Consider the following 19,105-nt stretch of genomic DNA (forward strand, 5'->3'; position numbering starts at 1 on the left):
TATATAAAAAGGTTGTTTTGGAGAGTTGTATTGAAAAGTAACAGATTCCTTTCTTTGAGAAAGCAAAATACGGGACAGTCATTGAAAGCACTATCTTGCCAAAGATGTATACAATACTGTGCACACTAAGATCGAGGAAACATTACAAGATAATTTGATATAATGTAACGGAAACACCTTAATTTATTCCCATCATAAAACTTTTAATTAGAATATTAGATTCCCAAAAGTATTTAAAATGTATTTAGTCCCTAGGCACTTAGCTCATTATTGCAACTCAGTCAAGAAAAAACTAAACATGTTAAGGCAGTACAGTAGACATCATTAGCCGCCACTAACGGTCTCAATTAAATAAAACACATCATTCACACATTTCAACATCCACCTAATGCACATTAATGTATTTATCTCCCAACACAAAAAGAGTAAGCTATGATTGTGAATAGTATATTCTGTTCTTAGTATCGTTTCACAATGCACTGCTGCGCAATTCAAGTGTAGAAAGTCACTAAAATATTCAGTTTTCAATGTTGAATTAAAACACTTAGAAATATTTGGACGTAACTGACTATAAAATACTTTAATGTTAAATATTTAACAATCCATAGCTATGCACATTATGAAAAATACTGAAGTTCACATAGTGTATAAGAAACAGACACTTGCATGTCTGCAAAAAACCCACTGATATTTCACTATGTCAGTCAGAACTCTTCCTGACTGTTCACCTGCCTAAAACTCCCAGGAGTCCATCCACTTCAGGCCAGCCATGGTACTATCAGGGTCATGGGCCAGCGGCCCTCTCATACCATAGGACAGAGGGTGAAACATGTAAAAGCTGCATGGTTTAGAAAAGCAGAGAGAGAAACAGATGTAAACTGAAGATGAGAAGAGAGAACAACCAATTTCAAAATTCATTTTTGGGTGTAGATTAACTATTGCGCCAATGACATACAGTACTGTTGGCAATAAAGCCAAGAGAAAACTTCCATGTTTACAATTTAAATCAGGTTCAAAGGCACATAAGAGGTCTCATGATTATCTCACCTATTGAGGATGGCCAGGAAGAGCATTGCCTGTCCTCCTCTGAGCAGCCAGTGAGAATAGGGTGGGCGGAGCCATAGGTCAGCACTCTGCAGCAGGGTGTCCAAAGTGATCCCTGAGACAGAGATGACAATTCAAGATCTTTATAAATATAACTGGATCTGAACTACTCCAACATTATTTCATGTATAACTCCTGGATGAGTCTGTAACGTGCGATCAATATGATGGGGGCATTATGGGGAGCATGTGTTTGTGGTAGACCCACTTTACCTGTTAGCATGCTGCTGAAGAGCATGGCAGGGAAGTAGTGGTGGTAGTAGAGGATGCGGCCCATGGTGTAGAAGGGTACGTAGTGCAGAAACCAGCCCAAGAGCAGCAGCCCTCCACCTTCCATCAGCACGCGACAATGCTCTGCGCACACACACATATCAGTGTTAGAATCAAGTACTCAAACGAGTTACTCATGACACTGACAGGGACGTTCTGAAAGCTCCTACCTATTCTTCTCTTGTCCAGCTGGACTCCTCTGCGGAGGGCCAGAGAGGCCACTGCCACCATAACCATATACAGGCCCAGACCGACCAGGTTCAGCCACCAGATCACCTGCAGAGGAGGTAGATTTAGCTATATTGTAGCATTGTTATGTGTTAGCATACTCAGTGAGTGGAGAGAGGTACTTACAGGGTTCCCTAACAGGTAGACACGGTATTCCGTCTCATTCACTCCAGAGAACCTCAATCCCTTTGCAAAAACAGAACAAAAGCACAGTAATAAGAGACTATTTCATCTTGGGACTGTCCAACTACATTGAAGTCATGGGGTATTCAACATAAAAACCTGGTAGTTGATTGGCCAATGCCAGGGTTTAGAGCTCATTTCATTGTCTTTGGGCTTCAACCCACTGTTACCCTGTAAAAAGAGACATTTAGTTGTAATCAATACAACAAGTATGTGGGAGAATTTGGCACACAGTGAGGTGTGTTGTCTTGTTCTCTCACCCTGATCATAACGATGTGGGACTCCAGCAATATCTCCAGGAAGTGGGGCTTCAGCACTGAAAGGCTAATGTTGGGCACTATCAATGCACACACACAAACAAAAACACACACCTTTAGGTATTAAGTAAACACACAACACCATCACATATCAAGCAGTGGGCCATGGGAAAACAATTACATTTTTTTTTTTAAATGCAGGAATGGAGGCGTACATTTGGTATTGATATGATCCTCAATATTCCATTGAGAGTTTGGGGTCTCCTTCAGATATGGGCTACATGTAATCTCCACCTGTTCCCAGCCCCTGAACAGAGAAGACATCATCGGTCATGTTAACATTTGTAAATAAAGATAGAGAACTTTAGAAGAGTCTAGATCATTCCTCCATGTCTTACCATTTGGGGAGAGTCTTGCCAGAGGAGTAGAGCACACAGCCAGTTGCTCGGTGCAGGAAGCGTACTTTGCTGCGTAACACCTTGACCAGGTCGCCCTTCCGACCCCCACACACCTCCACCTGCCACAGGTCATTAGGGTCACCTGTTCCATTCTGAAAGCACCAGAAAGGAATGATACTGATCAACATTTAGGCTGAAGATTGAAACCTCTCTTACACACAACCTATCAATAACTTCTGAGAACTGTGCAAGCATTGTATGTGCTTACTCACGATGCCATAGCCTGTGACCTGGAAGTGTTTTTTAGTGAGAGGTGCCTCGTGGAGGTGACTGTGAAGGTTACGGGTAGTCCTGGTGGACACAGGAGAATCAACCATTATTGCACTGAAGAATTTGTTGTAATGTCAACATGTAAAACAGGTACAGTATGGGTGCAGTACAATGATAAGCTTTCAAACAGATGAGGGGTGTCACTGTCAAACCACTTACCCTTTGTGCTCCAATCGAATAATGTCACCATGACGAACAAGGTCAGGTTCTGATTGTGCTGGACAAAAAAAAAAGAACAAAATACATCATAATACGTATAAAACGCCTGTTGCAATTAACCTTATATTCTGACTGCACAACAAGGCTGTCCTCTCACCATCACTGTCATTGGATCTATGCACCAGCCACATGTTGTTATAGTCCTTATGGAGGTATGCTGTGACCTGCTGCTGCTTTGCTCCTACACCCTCTGGGTACAGATGCCAGTGAGAGTGGAGGTATCCTCCAGCGATACGCAGGTTCTTCACAGTGATGATAGAGCCATATGCCAGGTCTATAGGAGAGCACAGACCACCATCATAGTAGAACAAGGAAAACACATCAGCCGGGGGTTACTTAGGACATTATTTGAATACACGTCATTCAAACTGACAAGTGGAAATGTACTGTAAAGCACCACTATGGTAAAGACAAAAACGTAGAAGATTCTATTTAAATCAACTCACACTCAGGCATGGATGCATTGTGTAGGTTGTTTCCAATCAGACGGGACTGAAAAGCAGAGCTGAAGAAGCCATCTCCTGGACCACTGGAGACAGGGGACAATGGAAACACATTGTGTAAATGTGATTAGACATTATTTAGGGGAGAATCAATTTAAAGCTTTCCAATAACCCCACTATAACAAATGCACAGCCAATAATCACCTTACCTTTTGTTCAGGACAACAAAGTGGACTGCAAATATTGTAACATACAGGAACAGGGGGAGCAGAATAAGCCCAAACACCCGGGACAACAAGTGCTTCCCAAAATCCATCTGGTAGAAGGAAGGAAAGGGAGCAGGAGTCAGTGTTGGCCTCCAATGTAAGTCAGTTTGGTACATCAATATTATAGGTGATTCATAATCAGTTGATGAATACCAGAGAGAGGTGCAGGTCCCCCAGCAAACTCCACAGGTCCCAGGCTGTGTTCATTCCCACCAGCAGGATGACAAACAGCCCCACAAACTTAACCCCCAGAGCCCCAGACAGGTTCACCCCTGTCAGTACCAGCCAGAACCACCAGGGTGCGCTAAAGGGCCTGAACACCATAGGAGAGAGCATAGCAGCATCACTATGTACAAAGTTGGTCAATAACAAGTCCCTTTAATCTGATTCTAATGACATAACTGACAACTCAGATGTAGATTTGCTCTGCTCTGGAGGTTCCTTACCTACATCTCTGTCGATTAAACTTGACCATGCTGAGCACTGCTCCCATTATAAAGAACATGAGAATGGGGTCGAGAAGGATGTACTGAGAGATGGTGATGCAGCCAGTGTCTGAATGGGGGAGACAGCCCAAGGTACAAGTTATTTAGATTAAGGTGATCTAACACAATACACATTTTAAACTTCACTGAGAATCCTATACCACAGTTAGAACATTATAAGAATGGTTGACCAGTCTATACTCAAGTCTGTTTGGCAAGGTAATTGGCTAAAGTAGATCCAGACTCTCCCCCAGGCTGTCTCTGGTTACTTTGTTAGTGCTGGTGGTACATACTCACCAAAGGCCAGCACTGCAGCAGTGATGAGGGCAGCTGTCGAGGACTGGGACAACTCCAGCACTGTGAGGTAGGCAAAGGGGGGCAGACAGGAGCCCAGAGATGCACAGAACTGCACAGAGGTAGAGCAAGTTCACAGGTCAAACTAGTACTGTGGCGCATGACATTATTCACACAATATAAAAACCATTCTGTCTGTGTAGGCCTTACCCCTCTCATCCCCCAGTAGTTGTGGTGCTCATATTTGTCCCCAGGTTTAAGGAAAGGGTAGGTGCCATCATAGCCAGTCATGTACCCAGCTAGCCCAATCAGCATCTGGCATAGAGGGAATGGTTACTTAAAAACACATACACATTGTGTAAAGCAAGAATCAAGATACTTATCACGTTATGGAAGTAATGATGACTGTAGAAAGAGATATTCTAAGAATGTTTAGAATGCTAAAAGATAGTGGCATTATCTTACTTTGCCAAGTGGTGGGTGGACATCAAAGAAGAAGGTCCTGTTAATATAGTAACTCCCCATTTTCCCAAAGTGGGTTTCATCCCAGCTAAAACAGATAGGATCACACACAGATTATACAGAAACACACAGTGACTTCATGAGGGAGCCTTACAACTTCACTTGGGGCACCATCACTCACCATACATGAGGGGGTTCCATGATTTTGTAAAGGCGTGTGGAAAAAGCGAGGAACACCACCAACAGAAAGAAAGCTGTGCTTTGTGCCTCATTCTTTGGAGAGTAAATGCCCTGGTTATGTTGTGCTGATGTCCCATTTAAGGATTGGCTGTCACCTTCAGACAGTCGATCATCCTCTGTATTCTCCTGGGTCGACTCATGATGGGTTGAAACAGGGCTCTGCTCCCCTGTATTCATCTGGCCTCTCCGATTTCGTAGCATTGAGGATTCGTCTTTGTATTGTGCAACACATTTTTTCTTTGCCATTAGTTAAAACTTAAACAAATTGTGTCAATTTAATTGGTATTCTTTCAACCTCCCTCACTGTCCAAAGAAAGCTTAAGAAATAGGAATATTTTGTCAGTGGAATGTTTGTGACAGACTGCTACAACAAAGTAGCTAACAAGCAGCAGCAAAACAAGTCCCCTGTTACATTGTAGATTGGTCTATGCAGGGAATAGCTAGCTAGTAACAATGTCGCATAACAACGTTACAATTAATATATATATATATATTGTAATGTTATCCGTACACTAGCTAGCATTGTAGCTAGTTCCCGGCAGCAGCTGTCAGACAGCTTTGTGCATTTTCAACTGTAATTAATATCAATCTAATCATTCCTGTTTTCACCTGATATTCCGTAGGTAACGTAATGCATTAAAGGCAGGACTTCTTAGCAGGTTACATTTTACGCATTTGGAAAACAAGCATTTCTAAAATTTAACTATTACTCTGGCATGCACTCGTGACGGAATTTGCGCTGCACGGTGCACAGATTTCAAAGCATCTACCGGTATTATTGTAAAAGAAAACAAAACATTTACCCGATGTCCTTCATGAGATATCTGCAAAAAGTGCGCATCACGCGCACAATATAGTCGAATCTCAACACTCCAATTTTAGCCACGCACATTGCGTGGTTTCTGGGATCTGTATGCTTTTCCATCCTTCATTAAATCCATGACACGGGAATACGGACACAATTTCCCAGCAGTCAACTGAAATTCAGGACAAGGCTGGGGATCAGTTATAAACGCCTTCCACAATGTGGTTGTGCTGTACGCATAGACATTACGGCCACTGGGTGGCGTGAAAGCACAATAAATCACAGGCTCGCACACCACACAGATGCTCACAACACGTAAAATCCTCTCTAGTATGGAGGGTGATAAGTGCCAGTTCGAAAATGCAATGCTTAAATGCTAAATAAGAATGTGAAAAGGATCAATGCATTTTTATTTTCATATCAGTGTGCATGATTCATTCCAAGATAAATTGCAAAGTTAAAATGAAAATAGAAAAATGTGAAATTATACAAATTTGAAATAAAAACGGTAAATGGTCAATGAAAAAAGCCAAATGGTAAACAGAAAATCGCAAAATGTAATTTGAAATTGAAAGTGGCTGTTTTCATTTTCCAACTACCCAATTAAGCGTTTTCTATTTCAATTAGCATTTTCAAAGTGTATGCAAATTGCTTCTTGGAGGCGTGAACCGGGAGAGCAACACAACACCCCAATGTAGTGGTACACCTCTCTGTACATTGATTTTAGACTAGTGTAACCAACCCGGGTCTCCTGCACACCAGAAAAGCATAGGCCTGCTTAGCTGAAACCAAGGCTCTGGGAGCCAATTCAACTCTTCAGGTATCAGACAAGGTTACTCATCATGTGAACAACTAACCAAGGAGAAGTGGTTTGGTGACCACGCACATATGATGAATAACTTTGCCTAGTACTGAGTAACTTTGCTAAGACCAGAAAAATTGCATTGTCTCCCCAAGCTACATTTCCTAGGCTTTGGCTTAGCAGGCTAAGCTGTTCTTCTGGTGTACAGGACACCAGGTTCAAACCCTGTCAGTTACACTAGTCTAAAATTAATGCACAGAAAACATGGCATGGCTAGGATGTATCACTGCATAGTGGTGTTGTGTTGCTCTCCTAGTTAATGCCTCCGGGAAGCAATTTGCATACACTTTGAAAATGAAAAGATTAAGTACTAAATTGGGCAGTTGGAAAATGTAAACATCCACTTTGCTCATAGCATTTACCATTATCTGTAAACCATGTGTCATGTTGTGTTTACCATTTTCATTTATCATTTCCATTTACAGTTTCCAATTTTCAATTACCATTTTCGATTTTAATTTTAACATTGCATTTTCCCTGGGGCATGAATCATGCGCACTGATATGACAATATTAAACGCATTTATCAAGCACTGCTTTCTCAGACTGGCATTGATCACCCTCCATTCTCATGCAAGTGCTCCATTTGAGCTGAAAGTATATTTGCATTATAAACATTTGGTTTCGAAATTAGGATATTATTGTATAGTGATGAAATGTATTACTGTGTAATGTGTGTAGAATATTCCACAGATAAGGGAGACAAATAAATATAGATATTTTCAAAGTTTATTTTGATGACAGATAGTGACTACAGTCAGAGAGGTAAACAAAAGGAATGAACATGATATTTTCATTGACCACAGCATACATCACATCCTACACCACAACTTGTGGTTTACAAAGCTTTAAATAATATAAAATACATGTTCACAATTTGTTTTACCTCAATTTAAGACTTGTGGAGGGATGAATCATACAGTATAGATAGACTGATAAAGAGTACAGTGAACATCTCTTTGAATGCAGGTCAAGGGCATCAGTCATTGAAAGAAGGCATCCTCCAAATATGTGTAAGATAGGTGCTGGCAAGATACGCATTTCTCTTAATGGAAAATGTGAAAACATGACTAATCAGCAATCATATGTTTCTAGAGTTGAATGTGAAAGGACAACAATGTTTGTTTGATTGGAAATGACGAATAGTGTTCACTATATTGATTTTAAAAAAGGTCACCAGAATGACATACTGTTCCCAGTAACATTATTTGAAAGGCAAAAAAGTTGTGTTTTAATGGCACAAAGAATAATGCTTGCATTTCAAAAGGCATTCTTCTTTGTATTGTACTTGTAGGATCTATGGCACCACATTGTGTTTAAAAAAGTACTGCCATTCCCCAACATTACATTTCAATGTCTGCTCCACAGGGCAGGATACATACACTTTCTCTGGTACAGTGTAAACCACTTTTCTCATACATAAAGATATGTTTTTTTAAAGTTTTTTTTTTACAGAAATATATAAATCTAAATGGCTAGACTGTAATGCTGGATTTCTTTTCTTTTTTTTGTCAAACAAAAATATTGGCTGCACTATATGCATTATTAGAATGTAACAAAAACATTAATACATAGTACTAGATCTGTACAAAATATCCTAAACCTCGTCAACAAAGCCTTTACTCACATTCAGAGATGCATTAATGGGAATGTTCTTACATGGGATCTGAAGTCAATTGTGAATGTGAATGTGATTGAATGTAAACATAAAAAATTAGCTATGGGACATAATGTGTGCTTAACTACTCTCTTGACTAGTGGGAGAAGGCTAGTGGAACCTATACAAACATATTACATATTTAATCATATACAGTACCAGTCAAACGTTTGGACACACCTACTCATTTAAAGGTTTTTCCTTATTTTTACTATTTTCTACATTGTAGAATAATAGTGAAGACATCAACACTATGAAATAACACATGGTATTATGCAGTAACCAAAAAAGTGTTAAACAAATCTAAACATATTTCATATTTTTAATTCTTCAAAGTAGCCACCCTTTGCCTTGATGACAGGTTTGCACACTCTTGGCATTCTCTCAACCATCTTAAACCTGGAATGCTTTTCCAACAGTCTTGAAGGAGTTCCCATATATGCTGAGCACTTGTTGGCTTCTTTTCCATCACTCTGCGGTCCAACTCATCCCAAACCATCTCAATTGGGTTGAGGTCGGGTGATTGTGGAGGCCAGGTCATCTGATGCAGCACTCCATCACTCTCCTTCTTGGTCAAATCGCCCTTACACAGCCTGGAGGTGTGTTGGGTCATTGTCCTGTTGAAAAACAAATGATAGTCCCACTAAGTGCAAACCAGATGGGATGGCATATTGCTGCAGAATGCTGTGGGAACTAAATCAAATCAAATCAAATGTTATTGGTCGCATACACATATTTAGCAGATGTTATTGCGGGTGTAGCCAAATGCTTGTGTTCCGAGCTCCAACAGTGCAGTAGCATCTAACAATTCACAACAATACACACAAATCTAAACGTAAAATAATGGAATTAAGAAATCTATATGTATTAGATTGAGCAATGTCGGAGTGGCATTGACTAAAATACATTAATGTATTTCTACTGTATTTTTTTTACTCTACATCTCACAAAGACTCAGCGGTTGGAACCAAAAATCTCAACTTTGGACTCATCGGACCAAAGGACAGATTTCCACCAGTCTAATGTCCATTGCTTGTGTTTCTTGGCCCAAACAAGTCTCTTCTTCTTATTGGTGTCCTTTAGTAGCAATTTGACCATGAAGGCCTGATTCACGCAGTGTCCTCTGAACAGTTGATGTTGAGATGTGTCCACCCCTACCTTGTAACAACACAACTGACTGGCTCAAAACGCATTAAGAAGGAAATAAATTCCACAATTTAACTTTTAACAAGGCACACCTGTTAATTGAAATGCATTCCAGGTGACTACCTCATGAAGCAGGTTGAGAGAATGCCAAGAGTGTGCAAAGCTGTCATCAAGGCAAAAGCTGGCTACTTTGAAGAATATAAAATATATTTTGATTTTATTAACACTTTTTTGGTTACTACATGATTCCATATGTGTTATTTCATAGGTTTGATGTATTCACTATTATTCTACAATGTAGAAATTAGTAAAAATAAAGAAAAACCCTGAAATGAGTAGGTGTGTCCAAACTTTTGACTGGTATTGTACATTTATAGCCTTTCCAAGCCCATATTCTATTCAATCTCTCTCTCTCTCTCTCTCTCTCTCTCTCTCCCTCTCTCTCTACTGGCAGCATGTCAAAGCAACATTGTGATAGCATATGAATCTGGTCTGGACCTTGTTTGATCGTAGTTATTGCTCTTGAGACAACCTTGCCAACAGAGGAGCCTCTGTCTCGAGGATGAGGACTGTAGGATTGCACTGTTATAAGAAACACAGAAGACCAGTGGAAGGGGTGGTTGGTCCTTTTAAAGGCCTTGCTGACAACAGAAGCATCCCAAATACTAGTAAAAAGTGGTTTGAAAGTAACTTTCCCTGTATAGCAATGTGATTATTATGTTATAATATGAATATAACATGTGGCATGCTTACGACAATAAGCTTCCTCCAGGCTTAGTTACCAAACTTAAAAACTATTCACTGTTTCCCCTCATCATTAGTAAAGTATATTGGTCTGACAAATAAGACAATATAAATCCTATGCCCTCTTACTTTACAGAGCCTTGTCATGTACATGAAATAAATAATCAACCAAAAAGACAAATGGAGAAAAACAATGCAGAAAAAAATGTATGTATGCATACCAAACTGCCTGGGATCTCTGAATAAAAGGTCACTCCTCAGAAAATCCCTTTAAGCAAAATATAAATGTTAAGAAATAGGATATCCCATGGAATACATTCACTGGATAGCTCCTGGTCCCCTGTGGAAATGTGAATGAGTATTTGTGTATGTGTGTGTGTGTGTGTGTGTGTGTGTGTGTGTGTGTATGTGTATGTGTGTGTGTGTGTGTGTGTGTGTGTGTGTGTGTGTGTGTGTGTGTGTGTGTTTTAGGGGACAAGCGTGGACGTTTCAGTGTTTTTTGATGGAGGTTTAGTGCCAGGCCCTGTGAGAGGGCGGGAGGGTGAGGGTAAGGGTGTGGGGTGGTGGAGGGAGGAGAGAAGAAGCTCCAACAGTCACACCCTCATTTCCCTGTCACTCTCTCTCTAAAGCCAGCCACTGGTACCTCTGGGATGCATTCATGGGGCTTGGCAGAGGCCTGGAAGCCAGGCAGGCAGGTGCACTTGTACGACCCCTCAGTGTTGGTACAGGCCCCGTTCTTACACAGCGCCACGTTGTCACTGATATCCTCACACTCGTTTATGTCTGCAGGAAAAGGAGACACACAGCGTTAACTGAGGAGACCAATTTCACAGCAAATGCAGCTGTTCATACCACACGTCCTGTGTCAGAAGTCCCACATAGTGGCCTGGTCTGTATGGGTGATAGGATGGCTCCACAGTCAGGTGCCGTAGTTGTCTGGCGACAGTGGGGGCTAGAGGGATGCCTAACTCTCAGTACTTATAAAAACTGCTTTCATCGCGCTCTCTCTCTCTCTCTCTCTCTCTCTCTCTCTCTCTCTCAATACTATCTGGAAGGCAGCAGCCAAATGTCCTTTCATTGTTTGCCTTCAAGTGGTTTCTATTTTCTATTATAAACTGAGTGTTTCGAACCCTGAATGCTGATTGGCTCACAGCTGTGGTATACCAGACCGTATACCACAGGTATGACAAAACATTTATTTTTACTGCTCTAATTACATTGGTAACCAGTTTATAATAGCAATAAGGCACCTCAAGGGTTTGTGGTATATGGCCAATATACCACGGCTAAGGGCTGTGTCCAGGAACTCCGTGTTGCGTCGGAGAACAGCCCTTAGCAGTGGCATATTGGCCATATACCACACCCCCTTGGGCCTTATTGCTTAAATCTGACACGGGAGGTTTGATTGTAATTTCTCTGCAGCCAAACTCTGTGTGATATTGCATGGCAAGTTACCTCACTAAAGAGAACCCCAAGACCTGTCTCCAAAAGGCATAAACCTAGGGAAGGCTTCTTCATTCTGAAGTAGGGTTTGTTCTTAGCCCCACACCATATATCATTTTTAAATGTGGGAAAATGGAACAGATCAAAAGGTTATCTAAATTGACTAATTTGTTTCTAGGAATTCCAAAATGAAATGAGATATCTGGTAGGAACACAGAGAGGAGAATCTGACTGACTGCAGGTGGACATTATGAGACACTGGGAGAGGAACCTACCGATGCAGGCCATTTTGGTGAGGTCAAGCTCGTATCCATCAAAGCAGTCACAGGTGTAACCTTCCCTCACGCGCACACACCGGCCATTCTCACAGCCGTTCAGGATGCCACACTCCTCTGCTCGCAGGCCCTCGAAGCCATCAAAGCGGCCTTATTGGAAACAGAGTATGAATGAAGAAGGAGTCCCTACAGAGGTAGCATTTCACCATGCATTAGCAATAATATTCATTGGTGTGTATTTTCTGAATGATTCTTATGAGGTTACCATTGTATGAGTCTACAGGGCGAGGCTGGAACTCTCTTGGCCGGTGGACAGGGACACGTAGTGGCGGCTCTATGTCTCCCTCTCGGGAGCCATAGTCGTTGGTGTTGTCTGTGAACAGGGGGATGCCCTGGGTGTCCTCTGGGTTGTAGTAGGTACCCCCAGGCCCAGTGATGGGCCCTCCTCCATAGTTGTCCCAGTAGGGGGGGACATAGGGCCCCTCAGGACCCTCAACCCCAGGACCGTACTCATAGCCTGGCCTCTCTCGTAGACTGTCAGATCCCCCTCTCCTTGGCAGGTTACACATTGCTGCGTAGTCATCTGATCGAACACAAACAAACACACAGGTCAGTGTTTTAGTGAGATATGTATCACAGGTCATCATGTCACTTCTACATTTCAACTGAATAATAACAGCATGAATGTCGACTAGCTGTGTCCCTTACCAGAGTCCCTCCTGGGGCAGAAGGCACACTGTTCGCTCCAGGCCACTCCATAGAGACAGCAGCACTCTGTGTAGGTGGTCCTCCTGCCGATCAGCGGCTGGGCACACATACGCTCATCTACCAGGCCCTGCCAGCAGATGTCCAGGTGGATGTTCTCCTCAGGCTCATGAGTCTCTGTGGTTCAGGGAAGGGAGAAGAGAGGGAAGGAAGGAGAAGGGAAGAGAGTGATTCACAAAAGAGGAAAGGAGGGAGTTTTTACTAATTCTTTGTTGTTAATGTTGGACAGGTGAATCAATAATCTGGCTGGTAACTGTTTCATCTGGATAAACTCTGAGATGGAGGATGTCTGTAGGAGTGTGTGAGTCTCACCCTCGGTGGTGTTGACGCTGACGCAGCGACGGCGGGTGGTGTCCAGGACCAGAGGGGGACTGCAGAAGCAGTCAAAAGAGCCGGCAGTGTTCACACACACCCCATCCACACACGCCTTCTCTGTCAGGCACTCGTCATAATCTGGATAACACACACACACACACACATACACGTATACGTCAACGACTGAGTCCCATAGTTGAGACTTGGAGCAAGTTTGGTGGAACGGAGAAAGCAGAGACAGCGGGCAGCCCTTACCCACACACTCCAGACGGATGTTGTCGTAGTAGAAGCCTGTACGGCAGAAGCAGGAGTACGAGGAGAAGTTGTTAGAGCAACGGCCATTCTTACAGATATCTGGCCCGAACATCTTACACTCGTCCACATCTGGTGAGAGAGAGAGAGAGAGAGAGAGAGAGAGAGAGAGAGAGAGAGAGAGAGAGAGAGGGAGAGAGGGAGAGAGGGAGAGAGAGAGAGAGAGAGAGAGAGAGAGAGAGAGAGAGAGAGAGAGAGAGAGAGAGAGAGAGAGAGAGAGAGAGAGAGAGAGAGAGAGAGAGAGAGAGAGAGAGAGAGAGAGAGAGAGAGAGAGAGAGAGAGAGAGAGAGAGAGAGAGGGAGAGTGAAAGAAAGAAAGGAAGAAGGGTGACATCGGTTGATAAATTCACATATTACCATTCATCCAAATCACCTTGTCTTTAATATATCACCTCTAGAATCAGCCCAAACCTTGTGTAGGCCTACTGTGTCTGTAGAATCTCACTAAAACCCCTCCATGTGCTGTAGCTAGCTAGACCCCTCAAATCCTGACCCCTACTGTAAAATGAGCACAGCACCTTGCCTGAGACAGCCTTCTCTATTAGGTCAAGCTGGTTAGTGCACAACACTTGTGCTTAATTAGCTAGGTATGCAGGTATCCCGTCACGGTGTAAAGGGCTAGCTTTAAAGAGAACCATAAATTTGGTTGGAAATTACGCAGGACTTTTTTAACGGCTGCCATGGGTGGAAATAAAAGGGGAGCTGAAACAGCAATTTTCTTTGTGCTGGTACAAAGTTATGGGAGAAGGAAAAACTGTGAAACCTCAGGTATACCGACTCTTAACAGTAGCCAGTGGGTTGAGGAGACAACATGGAAGTAAAGTACCTTTGAAACTCTGCTGTTCCAGGCTCTGGGAGAAAACAGCTTGGGGCAGAAGACCACTTCCATGTGGACACAACTGGTCATACTCCTCTGGAGAAACAAACAAGAATGAATGGACAAACATACTTTCTCCTTACTGTAATAATGTATTGCACATCGTGAAGCAAAAAGGAGTGAGTATATGTGAACAGTTGTATGTGAATATCTGTCTCCTAAAGGTTGATCATTTGATCCCTCTTGGGAATCTCACTCATACTGTAGTAAGCTTACCTCTCCCTGGGACAGGACAGGGGTGGATCTCACAGTCGTCCCCCCAGCCGGACCCCACCGTGCAGCAGCACTCCTGCTTGGTGGTGTTGCGAGACAGCACGTTGTCACAGAAATTAGCATCGTTCAGGTTGTAGTAACACTCCTTCCTCTGTTCCTCAGTGGGTGAGGCTGGCTTAGGAGGAGCATCTTCACCTGTAGAACATGTAGGGGAATCACACCTCTCACGAGGAGAAATAGATGGGAATAATTGGAGGGGATTTGCAGAATAAATTGTGATACTAGTTGACCGCTACTTTCAGGGTTGAATTACTACAATAAAGACTACAGGTATTACCACTACGAATAATATTTATTGCCATCAGGATATCAGTAAGAATCAGTCAGTCTATTGGCCCCATGTCTAACAGCATGGTGAGTGGCACTGTGTTTCCTGGGTCAGGAGCTCCACAACATACAGTAGGGCAGGCAGTAGGCCTGAGTACCTTCAGCTGACACTGCTGAGGCTACTCTTTTATCCACAGACATGGTCTCAGGCATTCATAGTTAAGCAGCGGGCTTAGCCAAATGGAAACACTGGCATGTGAGTCAACACACCATTCATTCTCACATGATTGATTACCACACGTCAAAAGCAAACAGCGGAATGGGGTCAAAGTACACAAGGCATACTTGGGGTTTAATACCGAACGAGAACAAAAACATCCCCGTCGAGAGCATGCTGCTTATTAATGTAAATATGGCTCGCTTGTGTGTACATGCCAATGTCAAGCTAAAGACAAGCCAACGCCACAGACTCAAGGTAAGTTTGACCTTGTATTTCAGTAATCTGTTTACAGTGAACACTGTTAGTGTTTCTGAGAGAGATCTTTCCATGCCAGGTTTGCCAATAGCTATACCTTATCCTTGTTTGTCTTTGGGGGGAATTTGACTTGGGGAGACTTGACTAGGGAGATTTGACTGGGGGAGATTTGGCCATGGGGGAAAGCTCGGAGCTGTGCTCTGAGCACAGCAAATCAATTCTGTAAGGGGTGGCTGGAATAGTTTTCCTGCAATTCGTTTTTCGCAGACTTGAACTGCAATGCATTTATCCTTGTAGGGATAAAACATAACTCTCCATTCATCCAATAGCATGGAGTCAAACTCAGCAGAAAGGTTGTCCAATAGAAACATCTACTACAGGGAACATGCAACCACTCGTGCCCTGCTAGTTCCCCAGATGTCATGATAATATGAGATGCCTCATTAAGACAGTGAAAACTCAATCCCGCATAGACAGAATGAACCCTTAAGTCCCATAAGTCCCTGTGTGTTGTGTGTTACCCTGCAGGCGGCACTGGCTGGTGATGGGATCAAATTCCTCATTGTCGCTGGGGCAGATGCACAGGAAGCTGCCGTCCACGTTCTCACACAGGGCCTCTCCACACAGCGCCGTGCTCATCTCACACTCGTTCACGTCTGCACGGGACGGGGATGGGGGGTAAATTTACACACACCGATGCACAGCACGTACACATGCACACCGACAGGCACGAGTGTGCTTACACACACACACACACACACACACACACACACACACACACACACACACACACACACACACACACACACACACACACACACACACACACACACACACACACACACACACACACAATACAGTACATACTGCACATTGGTATACAGTCACTGACCATGCTAACCAGTGGAGTGTATCATTTAACAGTTACTTACCCACACAGCTATGGGCCCCGGCATCACCAGGGGGGTTGCTGTAGCCCTGGTCACACTGACAACGGTAGGAGCCATCTGTGTTCTCACAGAAGCCATGGTCCCCACAGATGGTCTCATTCACACACTCATCAATATCTAAACAAGAGAGCACCCAAAGGTGAGCATAACATAATGCATTCCAATCTTTCTCTGCTACGCATGTATAATTGTACCATTTCACGACTGGCTTGCTAATGACCGTGTGTTGCAATACTATAAGAAATACTACTACCGCTACGACTTACAATAACAATAGCAATCACCATCATCATAACATGTCAAACAGAGAAAATTAATACAGGAAGAGAATGGGATAGTTTACAGCTTCGTGGGGACCCAGATCATTTGATGGAATCCATTCTGCTGACCCCGATGGCTATCAATGAACCCAGTGAAAGGTCTGTAAGGGCTGCCTCTCAGCATGTATACTTGCCTCTGCTCTAAGGTTTCCTCTGTTCTAAGGGTTCCTCTGCTCTAAGGGTTCCTCTGCTCTATGGGTTCCTCTGCTCTATGGGTTCCTCTGCTCTATGGGTTCCTCTGCTCTATGGGTTCCTCTGCTCTAAAGGTTCCTCTGCTCTATGGGTTCCTCTGCTCTAAGGGTTCCTCTGCTCTATGGGTTCCTCTGCTCTATGGGTTCCTCTGCTCTATGGGTTCCTCTGCTCTATGGGTTCCTCTGCTCTAAAGGTTCCTCTGCTCTATGGGTTCCTCTGCTCTAAAGGTTCCTCTGCTCTATGGGTTCCTCTGCTCTAAAGGTTCCTCTGCTCTATGGGTTCCTCTGCTCTAAAGGTTCCTCTGCTCTATGGGTTCCTCTGCTCTAAAGGTTCCTCTGCTCTATGGGTTCCTCTGCTCTATGGGTTCCTCTGCTCTAAAGGTTCCTCTGCTCTAAGGGTTCCTCTGCTCTAAAGGTTCCTCTGCTCTATGGGTTCCTCTGCTCTAAAGGTTCCTCTGCTCTATGGGTTCCTCTGCTCTAAAGGTTCCTCTGCTCTATGGGTTCCTCTGCTCTAAAGGTTCCTCTGCTCTATGGGTTCCTCTGCTCTATGGGTTCCTCTGCTCTAAAGGTTCCTCTGCTCTAAGGGTTCCTCTGCTCTAAAGGTTCCTCTGCTCTATGGGTTCCTCTGCTCTATGGGTTCCTCTGCTCTAAAGGTTCCTCTGCTCTATGGGTTCCTCTGCTCTAAAGGTTCCTCTGCTCTATGGGTTCCTCTGCTCTAAAGGTTCCTCTGCTCTAAAGGTTCCTCTGCTATAAAGGTTCCTCTGCTCTAAGGGTTCCTCTGCTCTAAGGGTTTCTCTGACACACACACACACACACACACACACACACACACACACACACACACACACACTCCACACAGATCACAATTGCTGCTACCAGATTCTTATTTACTATTGTTAATACTGTACAATTGAAACACTTGCCCCTCGATCCCCTGTTCCCTGATACATGTGTAAATATTGGACTATAACTTGTGCCTTCCTGTATTATACTTATGCTAGAATGTTTATTATATTCTACTGAGCCATTTACTTTATGTTCGTATTCTTATTTTTTATTATTTATTTTTGTTGTTTCATTGTCGAGAAGGAATTTGCAAGTAAGCATTTTGTTAGACAGTGTATACCATGTGTATCAGTGGAGGCTGCTGAGGGGAGGACGGCTCTGAAATAATGTCTGGAACTGAGCTGTGGAATGGCATCCAACACATTGAAATCATTTGTTTGATGTATTTGATACCATTCTACCTATTCTGCTCCATCCATTACCATAAGCCCGTCCTCCCCAATTAAGGTGCCACCAACCTCCTGTGATGTGTACCCTATACATACAGTACGATTAATAACACTTGAAACTTGCTGGGTTCTATGCAGTGAGAAGTTCTTGTCACCCACTTACTGGTCCAGTGAGGTCTGAGATTATGTAACAACATGGGACTGACTGGCTTACACATCCACATAAACCACTTGAGAGATATTTTGTCCAAATGGCTAGGATAGGATTTCCATTTGGCTTGAATTAATGTACAATTCGTTCAACAACTCTGACTGGTCCACATTGTTTCCTATTTGAATCGGTTAACCTATTTTGACTTATTTTACATCTTACTTTTGTAATTCCAAAAATGTGTCGCATGCAACAAATCTAAGCAGGAGGGCTGATCTGGACTCATTCAGAAGATGTTTTGGTTAAAAGGAGGGAGAGGCCGATACCTGGCAACCATGTGCAGCCGCTCGCATGCACAGCCATATATCACAAAGCATGTTTAATGAAGTCAGGGGAAAGCCTTGTTATGTGTACATTTGGATGCGTGAGGAGAGGGAAAGCACAGACCTTAGAGATGGTTAACACTAAACCATATACCACTAGTGCTGATTCCCAACCACCCTCTGTTTAAAGGTAACATTTGTTAGCAATTTCTTACATACATAATTTAGTATTCATTGGAGTATGATGCATTGTGCAGAGGCCAACGACAGACAATGTTAGAGAGGCCAGGCTGATTATAATTGTTTAAAAAAACATATGGTTTGATCACACTTCATTCATCTACGGTTGTTCCTTGGTCAATCACATAAACCGCTGGTCAACTTTAACCTGCTTGTGCACTGACCACGTTCCAAGTCACCAGGTTCTGTGACACACAAACAACCATTATTATGTTCCTACATCGCTTACGTTATCGCGTGCTTCCTCTAGAGATCACAGAAAGGTAAAATGCACACAAAAGCCACATTCAGCAGCGTTCTCTT

The 19,105-nt window shown here is 43.1% G+C and overlaps 2 protein-coding genes across 5 annotated transcripts in view; both read right to left on the minus strand.

Annotated features, from left to right (window-relative positions):
- Positions 1 to 12: 12 nt before the first annotated feature.
- Positions 13 to 6,142, minus strand: pomt2 (protein-O-mannosyltransferase 2). Of its 3 annotated transcripts, none has more exons than XM_014210918.2 (21): positions 5,982 to 6,142; positions 5,120 to 5,390; positions 4,942 to 5,026; positions 4,687 to 4,791; positions 4,480 to 4,588; positions 4,144 to 4,252; positions 3,851 to 4,010; positions 3,641 to 3,747; positions 3,435 to 3,517; positions 3,086 to 3,262; positions 2,929 to 2,986; positions 2,712 to 2,790; positions 2,440 to 2,591; positions 2,257 to 2,348; positions 2,045 to 2,121; positions 1,884 to 1,955; positions 1,728 to 1,787; positions 1,544 to 1,649; positions 1,317 to 1,457; positions 1,048 to 1,159; positions 13 to 838 (listed from the first exon to the last, which is right to left on the minus strand). In XM_014210918.2, the coding sequence occupies exons 2-21, from the start codon at positions 5,377 to 5,379 to the stop codon at positions 733 to 735; spliced, it is 2,250 nt and encodes a 749-aa protein (XP_014066393.1). In that variant the 5' UTR covers positions 5,380 to 5,390; positions 5,982 to 6,142; the 3' UTR covers positions 13 to 732. The 3 variants fall into 3 exon arrangements, with proteins under 3 accessions (XP_014066393.1, XP_014066392.1, XP_014066391.1); XM_014210917.2 differs by lacking the exon at positions 5,982 to 6,142 and adding an exon at positions 5,788 to 5,948; XM_014210916.2 differs by lacking the exon at positions 5,982 to 6,142 and having other exon boundaries at positions 5,120 to 5,950.
- Positions 6,143 to 10,534: 4,392 nt separating this feature from the next.
- Positions 10,535 to 19,105, minus strand: part of LOC106611061 (latent-transforming growth factor beta-binding protein 2) — a 155,148-nt gene continuing 146,577 nt past the window's right edge. For both annotated transcript variants that reach the window (XM_014210914.2, XM_014210912.2), the window contains 10 exons: positions 16,325 to 16,459; positions 15,914 to 16,048; positions 14,594 to 14,785; positions 14,327 to 14,413; positions 13,445 to 13,573; positions 13,187 to 13,327; positions 12,818 to 12,991; positions 12,375 to 12,692; positions 12,110 to 12,259; positions 10,535 to 11,174 (listed from right to left, as the gene is read on the minus strand). In XM_014210914.2, the coding sequence (XP_014066389.1) occupies positions 10,993 to 11,174; positions 12,110 to 12,259; positions 12,375 to 12,692; positions 12,818 to 12,991; positions 13,187 to 13,327; positions 13,445 to 13,573; positions 14,327 to 14,413; positions 14,594 to 14,785; positions 15,914 to 16,048; positions 16,325 to 16,459 (1,643 nt within the window). In that variant the 3' untranslated portion in view covers positions 10,535 to 10,992. The remainder of the gene's footprint in view (positions 11,175 to 12,109; positions 12,260 to 12,374; positions 12,693 to 12,817; positions 12,992 to 13,186; positions 13,328 to 13,444; positions 13,574 to 14,326; positions 14,414 to 14,593; positions 14,786 to 15,913; positions 16,049 to 16,324; positions 16,460 to 19,105) is intronic.

This window comes from Salmo salar, chromosome ssa09, assembly GCF_905237065.1.
Source record: "Salmo salar chromosome ssa09, Ssal_v3.1, whole genome shotgun sequence".
NCBI classification, from domain to species: domain Eukaryota; kingdom Metazoa; phylum Chordata; class Actinopteri; order Salmoniformes; family Salmonidae; genus Salmo; species Salmo salar.